This window comes from Xenopus tropicalis, chromosome 9, assembly GCF_000004195.4.
Source record: "Xenopus tropicalis strain Nigerian chromosome 9, UCB_Xtro_10.0, whole genome shotgun sequence".
NCBI classification, from domain to species: domain Eukaryota; kingdom Metazoa; phylum Chordata; class Amphibia; order Anura; family Pipidae; genus Xenopus; species Xenopus tropicalis.
In genome coordinates this window covers 21532588-21554090 of record NC_030685.2, presented here as the reverse complement: position 1 = coordinate 21554090, position 21503 = coordinate 21532588, and the positions used below count along the sequence as shown (strand labels likewise).

The window sequence follows — 21503 nt, the reverse complement described above, 5'->3', positions numbered from 1 at the left end:
TTACTCCCACACTACTTCCTGTTACAGTTAGAGCTGCATTTCTTCCTGTCAGGTGATCTCTGAGGGAGCACACAGCCCATCACTAAATGGCGGCTCAAGGGAAAGGATGTAAAAGGGCAATATTTACTGATATATATATTCCAGTTTGGTGAGATTCTTTAATAGGTCACTTAACATAATATAAACTATCTGTTGGTTAAGTAGTCATTCTGGGGGTATAGTTTTCCTTTAATATTTTTAGCCTTTAGCTGTAACTGACATTTGTTCAGTTTTTGTAGTGTAAATGCATTTAAACTTGTATGACCCAATTTAGACCTAACTGGATGGCTGATTATAATTTGGCCACATGTGTTTCAAAATGGCACAGATCACCCTGCATTGGGTAGAGCGGGGGGGTGGGGGGGGTGGCACATAGGTGCATCACCTGATTACCTGGTCATTTAGAAGCATGATCTTGTACTTCAGGCTGTGGTGATATTGCACTTGAAATCCCACTTCCTCGATAGTGGTCAGCAGCTCTGGACTGGGATATAAAATAGACCCTGGCATTTCAGGTACACGGAGACCCAAACAGCCCCCCACCAGCCCAATAAATAGTGACTGTCTGTGGCACCTTTCAGCCGCCCCTCCACAGATTGCCAGTCCGGGCCTGGCAGACATCATTTGTTTTGGCTCCTGCTCTTAGATAGTATAAAATAGTAACACAAACATTCTATAGGTTTGATATACATATATATTTTACTTATTTATTCATTTACACTTTACAAAACCGTGTGATAAATAATACAAAAAATTAAAATATGATTTTATTAGGTATTCCTGTACAATAGATGATTGGTGGAGGGTATCTGAGTGTTACTCACATGAAATCTAAGTGACCTAGCAAAACAGATTTTAGTCACCTTCCATCATCAAACCATTTTAGAGCTTATTTACCGGCATAAGCTGTAATATATTGAATTAGGCTGCTTAGAAACAATGGATTCTGTATTTTTCCAGACTGTTCTTGCAACCCAGTTGTTATTGCCTATCTACAAGGCATGTTATAAATGGTACTAAACTTGTAGTCTTGGAAAGTAGCTCCTTGTATGACGGGCCGGAGCAACCTCAAAGCAATCCGGTGGCTTTATATTTCCTGATACCATGCAACTTCTCTTCCGGGACAAGGTAAATGGGCCCCATAAGGCCAGATATTCCACTGAGGACTATGCATTCTGACATCTGCTGGTACCAAATATGAACTGAGAAGGTGCAGAGATATTCATCATCATCTCACAATAGGCAGAAGTAATGCAGATATCTTCACCTGTTATTCTTCTATTTTTGCTTGAATCCCTCAAGTCAGCTCTTTGTACAAACGTCCCTTAGAGACTCGGTTTGGCATAGTTTTCCATCAAGAGTAAGTTAAATATTCGCTTTTATTATTTTCTTGTGCACAATAATGAATGGCTTAATACATAGATGTGCGTTGAATAATTATGGACTTGTGATCTGTTTCCTTGCCCTGTGGACTCTTTCTTTCTCTCTTTTTTTGCCTTGCTGATTATTTGGCAGAGCAATATTGAATTCTTATCATTTTAAATTGCCTTTGTGATTTCTGTGCCGCCATCAGCATGGCGACTCCACATAGTCATTGTCAAGGCCTCTACGGAAGCGCGCAGTAAGGGTTCGACTGATGACAATGACACGAGGAGCCATGCAGTCTTCTCGGCGATGGAGAATGTTCCAAATGAGGATAGCAGCTGCCAAGGTAGCCAAAAGGCAGGCAACAATGTCAAGATAGCAGGACCAGGACAAGTGGGTGTAGGGTCCAATGCGATAAAATGTCACCAGCCCAATGACAAGTACAAAACCTGTAAAGTAATCGAGAAGAAAACATGTTAGTTAATGACAAACTGCACTCCGTTAAATGTGTGTCTTGTTATATATGCCTTGGGTAAGCAGGAATTGGGGTTATGCTTGACTCCCCTCCACTATGAGCATTTTGGGTGTGGTAAGAAGATACAAATACAATGGATTTTTGTTACCACCGTGTTAAATATCATGCTCCGATATAGTGAAGCAGGCCTGGACTTGGCAACCTGTGGGTTCTGGCAAATGCCAGAGGGGCTGCTGTAAGATGCCACAGACAGTCACTATTTATTGGGCTGGTGGGGGGCTGTTTGGGCCTCTGTGAACTTGGAATGCCAGGGCCTATTTTGAATCCCAGTCCAAGTCTGTAAGGAAGGATGGTATCAGCCTGGCACTTTGCGTTATTAACTATTTTTTGTGGGTTGCGGCTGTCACTAGATTATTATTGGATTCTGACAATAGTTCACACTTGCAGTGCTGTTGGTATAGACCAGTAGTTGTTTGACTTTTGCAGTTCAAGTCAACCATGGTATTCTTCCCCCTTAGATCATAACAAGGTTAGAGATAGGGGAAAACAGTTGTGTATCAGGAATGGTTGAAGAATATCAAGGACAGGGTTCATGTCTGCACCCCCTGCTACTGCCTTCGCAACTTCAGGGGAGGTGGGGACAGAGACCCACAATGTGAAACCTTTGGAATGGACCCTAATCCACGTTCAGTGGTTTTATTTAAAGTTCTTCTCTTGCCATATCACCATGAGGCTTGTTAGTGGTATCAAAAGCCCTTGTAACTGTCTGTGAGCTTGAGACAGATTGATTTACTTTTTTCCCATGCTTTGCTTTTGTAAGTAATTGTAAATTAAATTTCCTATTCCTGCTGAACAAATATGACAGCCCCCTCATAGGGGAACATGGGAGATCAGATAGGTAATGTAAAAGCATTGGGAATAAACTTTTATGGCAAAATTATAAATAGCATGCAAATCCTTTAGTAGTCTTCATCAATTGGTATTCCACATTATGAAAAGATGCCTTATGTGGAAAACCCAGGTTAAAATCGTTCATTTATATTATCAGTGGGTGCTACAATATTGATTGATAATACCAAAGCCCTCTCAACTGCAATTGGCCACTGCTTAACTGCATTGATGTATGTGGGGTGAGATTTAGACTTCTCGCAGGTTTTTGCTTCCAGAGAAAATTCACAGCCCCCTTAGGAGCCGCAGAGCAGTGTCAGACTGGCCCACCAGGCTACCAGGAAAATACTTGGTGTTAGTGATCCTTCTGCTCACTCTGGTTTTGTATGCCTATATCCTGGTCATTACTCGTTTCTGTATGAGAGCAAAAAGGTGTAATGGAGAGAAGGCTAGATGACAGTATAGAGAAGTATAATAAAGAGAAGAGAAAAAAAAGATGCTGAGTGAGGAAAAATAATGGGGAGAATGGGCCTTTAAGGTTTTTGGTGGCTCCCTGGCATCCAAGCCTGGCATTACGTACAACTTTGAGGTAAATGTCTATATGTTCTTAACCAATGGGTCAAGACCCACAACTATGTCCTTCATGCTCACAGGTCACTGTGATCCTTCTTTAACACAGTGCCAAGTTTTTATACAATAAGTTATAACAATTAAAATGCCTTAAGGGTAATTCTTTACCAGCTCTTGGTTTCCAAGGGTGAATTACAGAATTAATCTGGGTCCCATTTGAGAAAGGCTAAGAAACACTGTTCTAGAAAGCTCTGGAAGCCTAGTCTGCAGGCTGTTTGGGTTGAGACTTCTGGGCACTTCAGGAAAAGACGTGCCTTGCGGTGGCTCGCCAGCCATGGACATTTCCCTGAATTATGCCCAACATGCTTAAAATGATAATTAAAGACCACATCCAGCTTAATGCATCTCACCAAGTTCTGTAAGATGCAGAAAAATGAATACAGTTGTTATTAAATCAGCCTTACAGTCTTATGCCACTGTGTGACCACTGTATGCATATCTGTCTGTTTTGCATAGGAAGGAAATTATCCGTGTTGTTATTTTGTCTCCCCCCTGGCACACAGCAACACATGCACCTAAATTTAGCCTGCCCCTCGCTTCCTCTATTTGTGCTGCAGTCTGCTCTATAGCCCGGCCGAGGGACAGAGACTGGAGGGCGCCAGGATGTCCCCACACAGGAGGAGGAAATGCCTGTTACTACCTGTTATGCAAACTGGGCCTTGAAAGCCTGGGACATGTAACTCGTGTGTGTGTGTGTGTGGGGGGGGGGGGTTAGGACAGAAAAATTGTGAGGAAGCTACTTAAAGGGGAAAAATGTGTGAATGGAAGCAATATGTTTAACTTTCACCGGTGGAGTAACAACTCACTGTCCTGACTCAGGGATAGGGTCATTAAATCTATAGAAAAACCATGAATATCAGAGACGCAAAAGTATTGACTGAACTGAAGTTTAACAAGTTATGTTTGTCATTAGCCCACCTATGTGTATTTTATATATTTTGTGCATCTCACTTATATAGGGCTGAGGTCTTCAACCTGTAAATCAACATCTGTTTGCAGTCTACCAACAGTTATGATATTGAAAAGATGCAGGTTGAGGATCATTGCTTTGGGCTAAGGCTTGAACCGTGTGAAATGCAGGTTGGGTTTGAGTTGGGCCAGGCCCAAATCATTGTCTTGAGCTAGGACCCTACAACATTGTGCTGTAGACAAGTGATCCCAACCAGTGGCTTGTGGGCAACATGTAATGGTGCTCCCAGTGGCCTCAAAGTAGGTGCCGTTTTTAAATTTCTGGCTTGAAGTTTTGGAAGCACAGAGACAATCAGAGCCCTTATTTGGCATGCCCAAAGAACTATTTAATGCTTCTGTGGCTCCGCAGCGCATTTTACATCTGAGTGTGGCTCTGAGTGTGGCTCATAAGCAGAAAAATGTGGGGATCCCTGCTGTAGACTAACATGCAGAAATGAAGTAGGTTGTATCACTGAGTGAGGTCCCCAGTTCTAAAATCTCCCCAATTCCAAAATCACCCTTTTAAATCTTGTGTTAGAGCCCACAGACACTAGGACATGTCAACAGGGTTCTCAGCGGTCTTAGTGAAAAGTAGACCAGGGCAAACTAGGGACTAGTTTTATAACGAGTGGTATGTGTTTCCCGGCGATATATAAGTGTAAGATAAAGATAATGTAACATACAAAAAAGGGGGTTCTCTTTATAAATACAGTGTACATTGCAGGTCTTGGCTCTGGAGCTGTGTGCATGCCCTGTGGGGTGAGATATGCTTTGCTGGAATTAAAGCATTATTAACTGTACTGGTTCCAGTGGTACATACAGACTGGCAAACCTCAAGTTACTGAAAAAACTGCGAGGGCAATTACCAGTTGACTTGCGTTCAATTGTCCTTGAAAGATAGTCTCCAATAGAATTGTTATAGTGTTATGCATGTTGGTACAGAGTATGTACATTTTAAGGCACTCTCAGCTTTCGTTAGAGTTGATGGTTCTCTTTGTAACCCTTTAAAACAATGTTCACTGCTATTCTGTACTAATGTTAGGCACACTTACTAGCCAGCTGGAATACGGCAGCTATGGCTTCTTCCCACCACTCGGAATCCTGAGAAACTATGGGCAGCTCAATAAGTCCCATCAGGAAGATGAGTTGACCGGCAGTCAGGGCAACAGTGGCAATCAAGTTACAGGCCCTCATCATGTCAAATTGCACTGGAAAAAAAGGCAAAAATAGAAATTACATCACATGAATAAGTGCATTATATTTCCTTTTTCTGTTATTTGATGCAATGCTTAGTCCACATGTCCTGTGAAGCTTAATGGAGTGTCGGCCAGCTAACCGTCCCTAGAAATGTAAGCTATCAATTTTTTTTTAGCTTGAGTACAATTTTGGCACCACATTCTTGGGATCAACAAGCCAGTTGCAGCCTATATAAGGACACAAATATTCTAGCAATTATTCACTTCTAGTTCCTAGTTCCCTCTCTGGGATTGAGCGCAGAAGAGTTTATTTTGGAGTAGAGAAAACATTGGCGCAGACATAGATATTGTAAAATTGGGCAATTTAGACAACAGCCAGAGTAGCAAACTGAGTCAGATATCAGACTAGTGCAGAAGGAAATCACCCTAAGCACAATAAGCTTCTCTCAGTAAAGCAAGAAACACAACTGACAGTCAGTTACACCACTTGCTAATGGTGCTGGTTGGGTCTTCTTGCAGGTCCTAGCATGTATCCTGAAAAAGCAAGTCTTCATAGTATGTCTTGTTATTGCAAGTAGCGCAACATGACAAAGGCCTTGGTCAGTTAGGTGCCAAAGTTGCCCAGTATAACTTTAACTTATATATTATGCTTTAGGGGCTACCAAGGCTAGCTAAGAAGCAGCAACTGGAACAAATAAGGAATATCAAGGGCTAAGATCTAGGGAGTAGCTAGATGATTATATAATACGTTTGGGAGAACATTGACATCTAGACAGATAATGGAACAGGGTCCTACCAATATATACTGTATAAACAGTACTTCACTGTATAAACTGTGTTTTTGAAATGGGCAGTAGTGGTATAACTACCTATCAGCAGACCTTGTGATCAAGAGGAAGGGGGGCAGAAAGCACCTACATCCCCCATTACATTCCTTCTTCCTTAAACTATGCTGTCAGATCCTTTCACTTCTGTTTTAGTACATGAAATCTCTTCATTAGACTCATCTTACCACATAACTTTTTCCCCATATGTATCCAGCTCAATCTCCAGGCATGTTTTACATGGTTCTTTTTGAAGTTACTTTTCCTAGGATCTGTGTGGGCCTGATTTAAAAATTCCCTTTTTTATTTGCAGGTAAGCATTTATGGCTCACATCTGACCCATAAAGAAGCAGTAGGTTAAATGAATGTCTTGCAGCTAATGTGTTTTTAATTTTATATTTAGGTTGAATAGTCTGCAATAACTATTACCGTTTAGCTTCATACATCTATAAGACAATGGAAAAGCTTGCACTATTGTAGGGTGTTAAGCTTCTCTTCTTCTGCTTTGTGGTAGAAGAACATCCTCCAGCTAAATAAATCAAATATACTAATACGCAGATAAATAAGGCACTCTTTGCCTAATCTCCACTGTATGTATAGTTTATTGTACAGGTATAGGACCCATTATCCAGAATGCTTGGGACCAAGGGTATTCCGGATAAGGGGTCTTTCCGTAATTTGGATCTCAATACCTTAAGCCTACTAAAAAATCAATAAAACATTATTTAAACCCAATAGGATTGTTTTGCATCCAATAAGGATTAATTATATCTTAGTTGGAATCAATTCCAAGGTTCTGTTTTATTTCTACATAGAAAAAGGAAATCAGTTTTAAAATTCTGAATTATTTGATTAAAATGGAGTCTATGGGAAACGGGCATTCCGTAATTCGGAGCTTTCTGGATAGCGGGTTTCCGGATAAGGGGTCCGATACCTGTACTAGGAATTAAGACCGGTGGGGAGATTTACTAAAGGTCAAGGGACTTCTTATAATTCATATTGGTTCTGTTCATCTATTAAAACATTTAAAACATTTCCCTGCTGGCAGTTTGTTCTTTATTGGAACAAATTCCAAACTTCAAGACAATGCAAGGGCTTTCGTGTTTAAACATTTCCCACATCTTTTAGTTTTCAAAAGTCAGAAAATATGTTTTTTAATTTGAAAAGAAATGTATTAACTGCAAATATTGCAGCTTAATTAAAAAAGGATAAATAGTAACTCTGGCCAATAAGGTTAACATCACACATGGCCACTTTATCCACAGCACCAGCACTTGTTGTGAGTTTTTATTTTTATACAGGTATGAGACATGTTATCCAGAAGGCTTGGGATCTGGGGTTTTCCTGATAAGGGATCTTTTTATAATTTGGATTTGCTTAATTTAATTTATTCTAAAAAAAAACACATTTAAACATTAAATAAACTCCCAAAGGATTGTTTTGGCCCTAATAAGGATTAGTGATATTTAAGTTGGAATCAATTACAAGGTACTGTCCTATTACAAAAATAAAAAATGATTGGTGAACTTTGTATAAAATACTTGCGAACAAAAGCTTTAGCTCCTAGTTGTTGCTCTGCTTTTTTCCTATTTTTTGGATTTCTACAATTGTACTGTCCTATTATTGCAGAGAAAAAGAAAATTATTTTAAAACATTTAAATTACTTGATTATGGAATCTATGGGAGATTCTGAGCTTTCTGTATAATGGGTTTCCAGATAACAGGGCTTATACCTGTATCAGATTGGCACAGGCATGGCTTTTACTCAGAGACATAGACAAGCCCTTTAAAAATTGTGTAGTCCTTTCAAAAGGAACAGGGGCCACATCTGAGGCCTATATGATCTACTGCCACTGTTAGGCACCATTATCAGTACAGTACTTACACTCTCCCTACTGGGCAGGGCTAACGTTTACAGAAAAGTCTACAAGGCCAAATTTTTGTTTCTGTCCCAAAGACCAGCCCTATGTTCCCCATTTATTTGCACCCCCCTCTCCCGCACACCCAGCATGAAATGGGTTTTGCAAAACTAAAAAAACTGTTCAAAACTCTTCTTTCCACATGTGGTATTTGACCTTTGGATTAGTAGAGCAGAGGGAAGGAAAATGAACCGTGAATGTTTTATTGCCAGTGACCTCATGTAAATTCTCCTTAACCCCTTCCCCTACTCATGACTATAAAGCAGCAATAGCTCTGTTTGCCAACTGCAAGGAATAAACTGTATGGGTTTTTTGGTTGTATAGAGCAGTGCTGTCCAACTTCTGTGGTACCGAGGGCCGGAATTTTTCCGTCCTCCGTGGTGGAGGGCCGATAATGGAAGCTAGTGAACAATGCAGGGATTAAAAGGTGTGAACAACACAGTGGATTACATTTTTAAACAATACAGGGGCGTTAGGGCTCTGGCACACGGGGGAGATTAGTCGCCCGCGACAAAACTCCCTGTTCGCGGGCGACTAATCTCCCTGAGTTGCCTACCCCCGCCATCCTGCTGGCGGGATGGCAGACGCGGCGGCGCGATTTCGCGCTTTTTCGGCGATTTCCTGAAATCGCCCCGCCGCGTGTGCCATCCCGCCGGCGACTTACATGTTCGCCGGCGGGATGGCGGGGGTAGGCAACTCGGGGAGATTAGTCGCCCGCGAACAGGGAGTTTTGTCGCGGGCAACTAATCTCCCCCGTGTGCCAGAGCCCTTACAGCCTGAATCTGAAGTGTGAACCATGCAGGGGGCCAGTTAATCTCAGTACTGATACCGTTTAAATCTTCCACAAAGGTAAGCCATCAAAGCAGCCAGACAGGTGGGGGGCCACACAGAGGGGGGTCGCCAGTTGGACAGCACTGGTATAGAGTATTGCAAGCAGCTTCCTGATTTGGGGTTGGGAAATTGTTACTTATACATTACAGTTATTGATGGAATTTATTGACTTTAACAATTTGGATTTGGTGCAGAAAAGCACCTACACAGGGTTTTTAGTCCTATTAGATGCAATATACAGTGTTCCCATTTTGGTTAGCTCTTGTGTCAGTACAGGTAGGGGACCTGTATCCTGAATTCTCAGGACCTCTGGTTTTCCAGACAAGGGGCCTTTCCATAATTTAAATAGCAATGCCTACTACAAAAATCATTAAAATATTAAATAAACCCAGGAATATTGTGCTTCCAACACAGTTTAATCATATTTGAATTATGGTCAAGTACAAGGTACAGGTATGGGATCTCTTATCCGGAAACCCATTATCCAGAAAGCTCTGAATTACGGAAAGTCTGTCTCCCATAGACTCCATTTTAATTAAATAATTCAGAATTTTAAAACTGATTTCCTTTTTCTCTGTAATAATACAACAGTACCTGTAATTGATCCCAACTAAGATATAATTACCCCTTATTGGGGCAGAACAGCCCTATTGGGTTTATTTAATGGTTAAATGATTCCCTTTTCTCTGTAATAATAAAACAGTATCTTGTAATTGATCCCAACTAAGATATAAACAATCCTTATTGGATGCAAAACAATCCTATTGGGTTTAATTCATGTTTTATTGATTTTTAGTAGACTTAAGGGATGGAGTTCCAAATTACAGAAAGACCCCTTATCCGGAATACCCTTGGTCCCGAGCATTCTGGATAATGGGTCCTATACCTGTACTGTTTAGTTATTACACGGAAAAAGAAAATTCTTTTTAAAATTTTGAATTATTTGATTGTAATGGAGTCTATGGGAGATGGATAAGGGGTTTCTGGATAACAGGTCCTATATCCGTAATGTAGAACTGAATACCAGGATGGGTACAGCATACAGCAGTCACAATGCATTCTTGGAACTAGCCAATACTAGGCAATACAGTGCCAGTTCATGTACCTGCCTAAGCAGTGATATCAGTCCAACTAAAATCTGACAGGGATTATCAATGGCTGACACACACACACACACACACACACACACCTATAAAAAAATTGTGTGTGTCAGCCATTCCTGAGAATAGCAATCAAGAAATGCAATACACATAAACGTGACTAATTATGTGTGTATATAAGTGTGTAATCCCTGTTCTTGTTTTTTAAAGGAGAGGGCATTTCCTAGTAGTTTTATGCACAGAATCTCTCAATAATTGGGAGTTTTAATCTTGAAAGCAAGAAAATTGCAGGCAAAACTCAGTCACTGTGTAAAATATATAATGAAGCAGTAGAATTCTTAATGAATCAACTGAAAGTGAGTGTGGGACTGGCCAGACTGGGGATGACTTTGGCGTAGTTGGCCAACTTGTATATACAGCAATATATGGACAAACAATCCCCGTTCTGTTTAAAGGGAAGAGCATTTCTTGCTAGCTTAATGCACAGAATGTCTTAATGTCCTGTATATATTGATAATGGGTGAGTGCAGAGGATCCCTTACCTCTGTCTATATATATATATATATATATATAATTAGTCATGTGTATTGCATTCCTTGATTTCACTTATCAATAAACTAGTTGCTGATATAGCTTTTGCTGCAGTTCTGTTTATCCAGAAGAGAGTATTACAACTTAGAATACTAGAAACAAAAATGATACATTTTTTTACTGTATTAAAGAGCAGGGTTCCTACAGGCTTACTGTCACCATAATTATAGAATTGGGTGAAGAACTAGGCTTCTGTATAGATACTTACACTTGACTGTGTTGCGAGATTCCTGTAAGCCAGATGGCTCTGACCCCCAGCCAAGTGAATGGCACTCCCTCTCGTCCCCTTGACCTAAGCGATTATTGCCACCCAGCACACCTTTGCTTGTGAAGCACATCTTCCACAGCCCCACGCTGCGCTTGCGCCCCTCTTCCAACGTTTGGTACACCCAGTTGGGTGTGAAGGCAGCCACGTTGTTGAGAACGAGTGAAACCAAAGCCACGACCACAGCCACTGCCACCAGCTTTTGCATGCCCATGCCTGTTCTGTTGGACTTTTGGCTCCCTCAAATGGGAACTCCCCTGCCGCACTGCACAGGGTCAAGAGTGGCTAGAGGACATCCCCACTCATTCTGATAGTCAACAGCCTCCCAGGAGTAACAGAGCTGGGTCGGCTGGCTTGGAAGTCCCATGAAAGGGAGATGGGAAAGTGAGAATACAGCAATCTTCTTCTTCAACTTTATCCACACTCCTGCAAGGCAACCCCCACCTCCTCTATTCGGAGATGCAACAGCATTCCCGTGTGGACCCCTCCAATCTAGGAGCCCCCACAAACAGCTGAAATCGGACTCTCTCTTTCCCACGCCCCAAATTGACAGATATGTTCCAGATGTGGCCTCTTGTCAAGTCAGCTTCAATCCAAAGCCGGTGCCTTTATAGGTCAGAGAAGCAACAGAGGTATTACACTTTCCAGATGGAAGAAAACCCTCCTGAAAAGCCTAGCAATAGGCAGAGAGTGGGGAACAAAGAGAAGAGGCCATCCCGCTGCAGGCTGTACAGAATGAAAAGCAGGCTTCTCAATAGCTTCAGCTTGTCTGTTGTACCAGAGACTGGGAAGGCAGCAGCCAATAGGAAACTTTTTTTCTTTTTGCACGGATATATATATTTTTGGCATGGTATTCTGTTAATTTGTTTCCTCTCTGTCTCTCTCAGAAGAGAGGAAATGGATGTTTTTGTGTTGCTGGATTTCCCACCCCTTCTTTTTTTTTTTTTTTAACTCCCCCCTTATTCGGTCAAGCGTGGGGCATAGATAGACGCTCAGAACAGAAATTCAAAGCAGGATGCATTTCCTGAAAGGCAGAGTCCCCCTTTCACAGCCTCATTTTTCCCTCCCTCCCTCCCTCCAACTCATAGCCCTTATTTATCCCTCTTTAAACAAAAAGCACAGCTGAAGGAGTGCAAGAGGGTCAGGGTCACCAGCTAAAGTCAGGACAAAGGCATGGGATTCCATTACATCTTTCACTTAATGCACACAATGAGAGGCCGTAGGCTGAAAATATATGACTTGCTGTATAATGCTCTCGGATATCAGCCATTAAGGCAACAGTCTTATCTGAATACTGTATTATTATTGTCTGCTATTTATAAAATACCAGCTTATTTCTCAGTGGTTGAAAAACAAAAAGCAGCATATACCAATGATTCATACATACACTGACTTGGACATAAAGGGAATAGAGTCCTACAGTAGTATCTGTAAAGTAGTATTGGTTCCAGATTTTACTCATCTTTCCTAGGGAGGCAGGCTTTTGTAGGCGGTGTTATTAGGACATCATCATATAGTGCTGTTACAGTTTCAAGAAACTGGATTTACTCCCTTATTGTTTCTGGGGCTCCTACACCTGGTTTGGAAGTGCCACAAGTAGCCATTGAACTGCAACTAAGCATTTTCAGAAAGCAGTCATAGACCAGTAGCTTTTCAAGAGGCAAATAAGATCACAGTTGGTCCTCGTAACCTTTACATTATGGCCAAAGCAGGCATCCCAGTTGTGTGAAGGCCTTAAAATGTCTTAATGTGGGTTCCTGTTTGCTATATGGAGTTCTGCTGAGAGCTGAGGGACATTATTATTATCATTAATAACCTTAAGGTTATGGCCACATGGGGCTGATACTAAAATCAACACAGGCAGAAAATTAGCCCCTGTTGCTGGGGGACTTTCCATCTGCCTGCACCCAGAGCCACTGCATTGGCTGTGGTGTAGGCACATGGAGTAGTGATGGCCAGAACCTGTGGGACCTGTAAGTCAGGCAGGTTCAGGCCGACGTTCAAGACCTGTGGGTTGCGGGTGGGTTCAAGCCTCTATTTATAGGCGTGCACCTGCCCTGCCCCACCCCCTTTATTAAGACAGAGATGGTCAGAGCAGGCGTGGGTCTATAATTAGAGGTGGATTGCCATGTCGGGTTGGGCACGGGTTGGGAGCTGGCAGGTTAGGGTTGGGAGCTGGCAGGTTAGGGTTGGGTGCAGGTGGACTTTTTGTTGACCCCCACATTGCTTATGCCGTGGCTCTTATTGCAGGCACATCCATAAGCTGATTGGAGTGTAGGGGCTGATTCTCGGGCTGCATTTATCCACAGACCAAGAATCAGGCTGGTGTGCCCGTAGGCTTATGTATTATTATTATTATTATTTTATAAAGCACCATCGTTTCACACAGCGCTTTACAGAGTATAGTGATACAAATACAAGGCCAGACGGTTAACATATACAGGCAAATATTATTCCAAAAATGACTCACAGTTGCAGTTAGATATTCTTAGGAGACAGTAGGGGGAGGCCCCTGTTTGTATGGGTTCAAACATATTCTGCAGTGTTTTACAGAAACAATATCATTAATATCAGTTTCTTGCCCCAGTGGACCCAACTGAGATCTGTATCTGATACATACACACTCTTGGTTCATTTGATCAGAAGGCAGTTAAACTTCCTGCTATGTTTTTGGTGGGGGGGGGGGGAAGTTCCCAGAGGAAACCCATACAAGAACATGGAGAATAAACAAACCCCTTGCAGATAGTGCCTTGGCTGGAAAGGAACCTAGTTGGCACAACCCTGCTAGGTGCCAAAGCTACACACTGCGCCACCATGTTAACATAAATATGCTCAGAGCCAAGGCACAGAGTTGTATTATGTGATTGGTGCATTTGGGACAGCAGAACATGGAAGTTATTCAGTTTAGCCAATAGCACTTCGGGCCACATCAGGATGATCCCATGACCAGACCAGTGATCAGACCATAATAGGGTTGTAGGGTGGCTTACAGGGGAGGACTACATGTGGTCCTATTCTGACAAGATTATAAAACCGCCCAATAAATAGCTGGCCAGCTTTTAGAGATTTGGTACAAAAAGAAAAAAAAATGAAGAACCATTTAAAACTGAAAATGGTGAAAGATTCAAAGGTAATTGTGTTCGGAGGAGATTCATTAGGTGAAAGGATGATGAATGACAATACTGCTTCTTCCTTTCAGGATCATTCCTGATGTCCCCAAGAGAGGGCGCTAAAGGGACATTCAGTGGTTAATGAAGAATCATTAAGCTGTGCTTTCCTATATCATCAGCAAAAAAAAAATATACATAAAAAGGCAAGGATGAAATTTTAGCCCTGCATTATGCCCAGTATAGCCCTTATAAATCATAAGGTAACTTTAAGGCTGATGCCTCATACAGAGATTAGTTGCCCGTAATCTCTCCTAAATGCTTTACCACCAGCAACAAAGGAAAACGCTAGTGGAAAGGCCTACAACAACTGTTTTTTTTGCTAAAAATGCAAAATGACTTATTATTGTATATTGTAATTACTAATAGATTTTTTGTATATGTATTTATACCACTATAAAATGGGGGGAGACCAATCTCTGACCCACCTGCTGTTACTGAAATACATCTTACAGGCAATAATGGAATCCCAAGTTTATGAACAACTGGAGATCCTTCCAGAGCAAGTTCAGTAATGGGATAGATGGAAGTTCCAAGCTTTTATACAAAATTAATGTCTGGTGGTGCCCATGTTCGTCTTACATCTTCAATATTCAGTTGAAGAAACGTGATTTCCTTGGGGCTGGAAACTTTAGCCCAGTGGTTCCCAGACTGTGGGGTTGGAACTGTATAGGAGGCCCAAAGCAGACATAGGAGGACCTTGCCTAAAGGTCAGTTAGGGTGAAACTGAAGCATAAATTATTATTTGCTGTCTTGTATATGCCTGAAACTATCCGAGGGAGACTAAAGCCACAATATTTTAGATATCTGCACCCTTGCTATTAGCTAATAGGGGCCCAGCTATATTTTTGACCACCAAGGAGGCCTTGGACCCCTAGTCCAAAGATCTCTTCTAATATTTGTTTATGTTTGAATGGGTACACCAATTCCAGGATTCATTCTTGTGCAACCTAATCTTTAGCATTAAAGTGACTTTAGGATTCTAACCCCCATATGTAATAAAAGGCACTAAGTTTGCCCTGTAGCAGTAACCAATTGCAACCAATAAGATGTTTTCTTTTAAACAGAAGACCAGTATACTTTACCTGTTGATTGTTTGCTATGGGTTACTGCTCCTGGGCAAATGTAATGGGGCTCATTTATAAACAGTGGGCAGTAACCCATAGCAACCAATCTGTGATTAGATTTTTTTTTGTTTGCCTAGTGTTTATAAATGAGCCCCAGTGCATTTTATCATATAACCCCCCTTATATTAACACTTTAGACATTGGGTGCAGCCAGAGCTAATTCCACACAAAATGATGCAAAACATATTTATTTTATGTGGGAAAATGTGAGGTCTTGTTGGCGACAAAACTTTAAAACATCTCTTTTTTTAGAGAGCTCTTGGTAGACCTTGAATTTCAGGAATAATGAATCAGACACTTCAACCAAACATTTTTAGATTCACACGCAAAGACTCACAATAACAGAAAGGAAGTTCTCAGTGTTCCGAGCCAAATGTGCGTAACTATGAAGGGAAAAATATATGAATACTTGACCGCTTATTGTAGGTCCATTATATTTATCATCTCCAAGACTGAAAAGCATGAACCCCTGGGATCTCATTAGGTTTCTAGCTTCAGTGCTTACTAAATGTGTGGGCTCCGTGTTCGCTCTGCACAATTTACAAGCCGTGGCCATTGTTACAGAGTTACTGTAGCTGCACTTGACTTTGATGTAGATTAGCTTTCCCAGAGCAGAGACAAATGCTTCATTCATTCATGTACCGGCATCCCCACAAGCACTTCCCATCATTTCCAAAACTGTTGTATTTTTAGGAATATTGGCAGGTATGTAATCACTTCATTTAAAATCGGGGCACTTCTCCAAAGCATCTGGCCACAATCTGCCCAACAACAAACCTCAACTCTAAAATCAGTGATTGTTGGGCTTTTTTAGTCCTTCCCAGGTTCAAGGTGTATCAGTTATTCAGTCTCAGTAATGTCTAGCACATTGTGTAAGTTTTCACTCAGGTCTCTTCTTTATTCATCTGAAAGGGAAACTATAACTCTATAGGACTCTATAAAATAATATATGGGAGGTGTGCCTGGGCTGCAGGATTAGTTATTATAAATTTACCAGCCTTGGCTGGTATTTTACTGGCAACCCTATTTGCCACTGATTCAAGCCACCCCAAGTGTCTTGGGCAAATAGGGTTGCCAGTAAAATACCAGCTAAGGCTGGTAAATTTGTAATAACTAGTCCTTTGCTCCAGGAACGCCTCTCATCTACCCTTAGCACGCCTTTGATCCCTATCACAGTTCCCCCTCTATCCTGCCCTACGCACTAAGGTTATTTCTGTGTGGCCGATGACAGCATGAGTCGGTGCCCATTTGCATCACGCTCCCTAACACAATGGGTATGAATTCTCACCGACACTTTCCTGCGCAGGCAGGTTTGATATAAACCAAGAGGTGGCAACCCTTGTGGTAAGGGGGGGAATGTTACTCTGTATGTCCAATGTATGTAACCCACTTATTGTACAGCACTGCAGAATATGTTGGCGCTTTATAAATAAATGTTAATAATAATAATAATAGCCTGAAGGCCAGTTAGGGTAAGGTTTGAGGCCCTGCAGTCCTGCTCAGTTTCCCCAAAGTGACTGAATCGAACTAGGGTGTGTGGGGCCCACCGGGGCTGCCACCCCTGTGGGCCCCCCACCCAACCACCACCATCTCCCCCTCACCTCAGCACGCATAGCTCATACTTACCTAGGCAAGACTGGGGAGGTAGATCAGCAGGAAATCAGTGATGGTTCCCAGCAGGGATTGGTTCTGGGTTGGTGGTGTCCCCCCAGCCTAGCCCGACTCTGGAATCACATTATAAAATGATGTCCTGATAAAAAAAAAAAACCCATGTAGCCTGACAATAAATTTCAATTTGTATTTGTGGCAGTCCATTGTATCCAGTGTGGATATTTCTCTAGTTTATGGAAATTGTAATTTGTATCCCATATGGACACTGAAAAGGAGAGGACGGTTTGGTTCATCATTTTTTTTTTTATATTTGCCTAGGCAACAATAAGATCATGCAAGACTTCATAAGAAAGGGATATTCTTCAATGATAAATATATATTTTATTTTGACATTTCACTGTGTAGTTGTAGTTATATTTAGCTCGTCTTTATTCCCAGAATGTATGCACAGTATGGAAGTTGGTCCCACACCCAATCTTCCCTTACACCAGAGTTCAATCTGGTACCCACATTTCATCACTCAGTTATCACAGGGTAGGAAGTGATAGACAGACACAGGAAGATAATAGCCACACCGTACATGTGAAAGTGCCTACCAAGCTGAAAAATACTTGCTTTATGCCTTGCCCGAGATATCAGCAAATTAACAATTTGAATAGCAAAGAAGGTGGCCATACATGCACAGATTTGGGCAGGCATTTTGGCTGATATTACTCGCTGGGCCTGTGGGCATGCATTGCACATCTGCTTGGCAAACAATCCTGCAATCCTATTGGAGTGAATATAGTCCAACAAAGTCTGTGCCAGTGCCCATATATGCTAGGATGTAGTTATAATGTGCAAATGTATTGACCAGTGTATGCTCCTTGCTTTACTTAATCGGTTTTAAACCCCCCCCCCCCCCCCCCCCCCACCCCCATATAGCACTGCAGCAGGGATGGTCCCCACCGTCTGGCTGCGTCATACTGATGGCAGGAAAAGAGTTATCAAGGTTTGCCTTTTTACGGCAGCAACAGCAGCCGATGTGATGAGTGTACAGAGGAAGGTCTGGGGAACACACCTTATCCTCTCTGCAAAGCCCTGCAAGGGAACTGACTGATAAAGGACTGGAGTAGTCATTTAGGGAGCAATGCTCTGCAGCTCTATATATATCCGGGGGTGGCGATCTAATTTAGTAAAGTAGGATATTTCAGCTCAGTACAAAGGCATAACTCAGCAGAATGCACATAGAGGGGTGGGGTATGGCGGAAGTTGGGACAGTAGTGGTGAGTAGAGTGCCAGTGAGTAGCCAAGGAGGGTGGTGTGTGAGAATGGGGATAAGAAGTAATTGGGTGGTAGTACCTCTTTCTTTATATTCTGCAATCCCTGTAACATCTCACTTGCACTCCCAAATTCTCTGTTTATTCTTTTCTGTTAACCATTCGCCTATACTGTATATAGTCCCATTCTCCTTCTCTTTATGCCATCCAACTCTCCCCTATAGACTATCCAGTTATCAGCCTGCTGCTAGTTTCTCTTGGTTTCTTCGCCAGCACATGTTGGCGCTCATCCAGCAATCCTTGTCCATTTCTGTTCCTCCCGAGGCCACCAGTTTCTTGCTCGTGCCCTGTATCTGAGGAGGGCAGGCACCCTGGATTAGAACAGGAAATCCTCTGAACACACGATGTTGGGAAAGAGGACGGTGTTTACTGATGGGAAGAGCCTCTGTGTACGTGTTCTCGTGTTTAGCGCAGCACGTGAGGCCTTACTTCTGTTTACATCCATAAACACACACAGCTCTGTCCTTTAAACATCCCCCAAAAGTAGGATAAATATTCTGTGTGCCAAGATTAAGGGGTCACACCACCCAGTTCTATAGGTTTGTATCCCCCCTGCTTGACTGCATTCTGTTCCAGAGGGGGACGAGTGTGAACTTTTCTAATATTAAATTGGAGCCAGAGCCATCAGAGAATCTATATATTCATATAACATACAGTAGTGGACCTGTTTGTAGCAAACCATGGTATATGAATATATTATACAAACAGATGCAGAGCAAATGAAGAGTTAAAGGGGGTGTTCACCTTAAAATTAACTTTTATAGTATGATGTAGAGCTTAGCATTCAGAGACAATTTGCAATTGGTCTTCACTTTGTCTTTTCTGTGGTCTTTTTTAACTATTTAGCTTTTTGTTCTGCAGCTGGCATCTGGTTGCTAGGGTTCAAATTACCCTAGCAGCTAGGGATGCACCAAATTCCCTACTAGCAACCATGCATTGGGTTGAATGAGAGGCTGGAATATGAATAGGAGAGGGCCTAAATAGAAAGATAAGTAATAAAAAGTAGCAATAACAATAAAATTGTCTCACAGACCAATAGTTTTTTGCTGCTGGGGTCAGTGACCCCCTTTTGAAAGCTGGAAAGAGTCAGAAATAAGGGTAAATAATTTAAAAACTATAAGAAATAAAAAATGAAGACCAGTTGTAAAGTTGCTGAGAACTTAAACATGAACCACCCCTTTAACAAGAGTGCACCTAAAAACAATAGATATAACTGACAGGTTTGTTTCCCATACTCCTTTAGGTTCCTATTATATGTTTATTGTAGTAGTGAGTGATGTTAATCAGACGCTAAGGGGATGACTAACCAACTTTTCAATTCATATTTTTTTCCCGCAATTCACATTATTTAAATAAGCAACCATTGCAAAGAAAACTCTAAAACTCACAAATTCGAAAATTGATAAATAAGGCCTCCCTGTGTATGGGCATTGGTATGGTCTAAAGTAATTACCATGTTATCTGATGTAGCATGCAATGTGTGTGCAAGGGAGACCGAGTGCTTTAGGGTTCCTGTACATTTGTGCTCATTTTGTGCTTAGAACAATTTTCAGTGGTTGTGGGGCACAAAAAATGGGGCCTATCAAAATACTAATAATAGATATTAGTGCTTGTGGCTAAATGGGCTTATCTATGGGATCAAAATACCAAAGTGCTTGGGCTATAGGCACTTATCTGTGTTTTATAGCGCTGGTAGAATTTAATTGATCAATAATACTGGTCTTCAGGTTCGAGGCGGGTTGTGGCATCTTTTTAGGGGTGGGGCTAAGATGTAAGGGCAGGGGAATGGGCGGACTGGATAGTGGAAAGGTGGATGGGGCCAGGAAATGGGCAGGGTTATAGGCAGAGCAGCGGGTGGCCTGCGATTATATAAGGGCCGGGATCCCCAACCTTTTTTACCAGTGAGCCACACTCAAATGTAAGAAAAGTTGGGGAGCAACACAAGCATGAAAAATGTTCCTGGGGTTACGTATAGGGGCTGTGATTGGCTATTTGGCAGCCCTCAGGTGGACTGGCAGCCTACAGAGGCTCTGTTTGGCAGTACATCTCTCTTTTATGCAACTAAAACTTGACAAAAACCTTGGATTTCAAAAATAAGCACCTGTTTTGAGGCCACTGGGAGTAACATCCAAGGGACTAGTAAGTAACATGTTGCTCACAAGTCACTGGTTGGGGATCGCTGATATAGGGAGATCTACAGCGGTGAGGGTCAGGGAAGGGACAGATTTATAGGGCATTACAAATTTTTAATACTAGTGCTGGCCCTGGTGGCTTACTGGCTAGACCAGTCAATTACCAGCCAGGTCCTGGCTGCCAGCACCTTAGATTTTGTGTTTAGAATTTCTCTAATCTACCAGGTGACCTATGTACCTGTAACTATTAATGATATGGCTTTTTCTTTTCTCTGTCTGTACAGTGAAGCAGTCTGGGAAAACATGGCTCAAATGTGCGTTAAAACCAAGAGGCTGGATGTCGCCAAGGTTTGCCTAGGAAATATGGGCCATGCCAGGGGTGCCAAGGCCTTACGAGAGGCAGAACAGGAGCCAGAGGTGGAAGCGAGAGTGGCCATGCTGGCAATACAGCTGGGAATGTTGGTGGGTAGTTTATCTTTCCAGGAACTAACCCAGTTAGTGGAGTTTTGGAAGTGCCAGTATCCGTATCCATATGCATTGGCTTTGTCTTCATTTCATTCAGGAAGAAGCCGAACAACTGTACAAAAGTTGCCAGCGATACGACCTCCTGAATAAGCTTTACCAAGCTTGGAACCAGTGGCAGAAGGCTATTGAAACTGCAGAAAACCATGACAGAATCCACCTGCGCTCCACCTACTACAACTACGCCAAGCACCTAGAGGCCATTGGGGAACACAATGAGTCACTCCTCTTGTAAGCAGTTTAATATAGAACAATGAACTGAGCTATTGACCTGATTGGCTCTAGTTCAGTTTAGAACTAGAACCCTTAAAAAATATGGTTAAAAAATGCCATATTTTATATACTGAACTTACACCAGCATAAAGGTTCCATTATAAGAGTAATGATCCAGGCCTTAACAGTTAACAGTCACAGGCGCTCACCGTCATGAATTTGTCAGTGACACTGCACATGCTCAGTCTGCTCTGGCAGCTGAAACTAAGATTAGGGGTGGTCACCAATCACCAAGCAGAAAATAAGGTACATCTGTCACTAAAGCTGAGCTGCTACAGGGC

At 42.0% G+C, this 21503-nt stretch overlaps 2 protein-coding genes across 5 annotated transcripts in view; one reads left to right on the top strand and one right to left on the bottom strand.

Moving 5' to 3' along the window:
• Positions 1-21503, top strand: part of ift140 (intraflagellar transport 140) — a 57848-nt gene that overhangs the window by 24204 nt on the left and 12141 nt on the right. For all 4 annotated transcript variants that reach the window (NM_001123025.1, XM_031892492.1, XM_031892490.1 and 1 more), the window contains 2 exon segments: positions 20712-20889; positions 20990-21180. In NM_001123025.1, the coding sequence (NP_001116497.1) occupies positions 20712-20889; positions 20990-21180 (369 nt within the window).
• On the bottom strand, positions 716-11784 carry tmem204 (transmembrane protein 204). The gene is given in 3 exon segments (NM_001113895.1): positions 716-1853; positions 5398-5553; positions 11015-11784. Coding segments are annotated over 3 exon segments (672 nt in total). The 5' UTR covers positions 11286-11784; the 3' UTR covers positions 716-1608.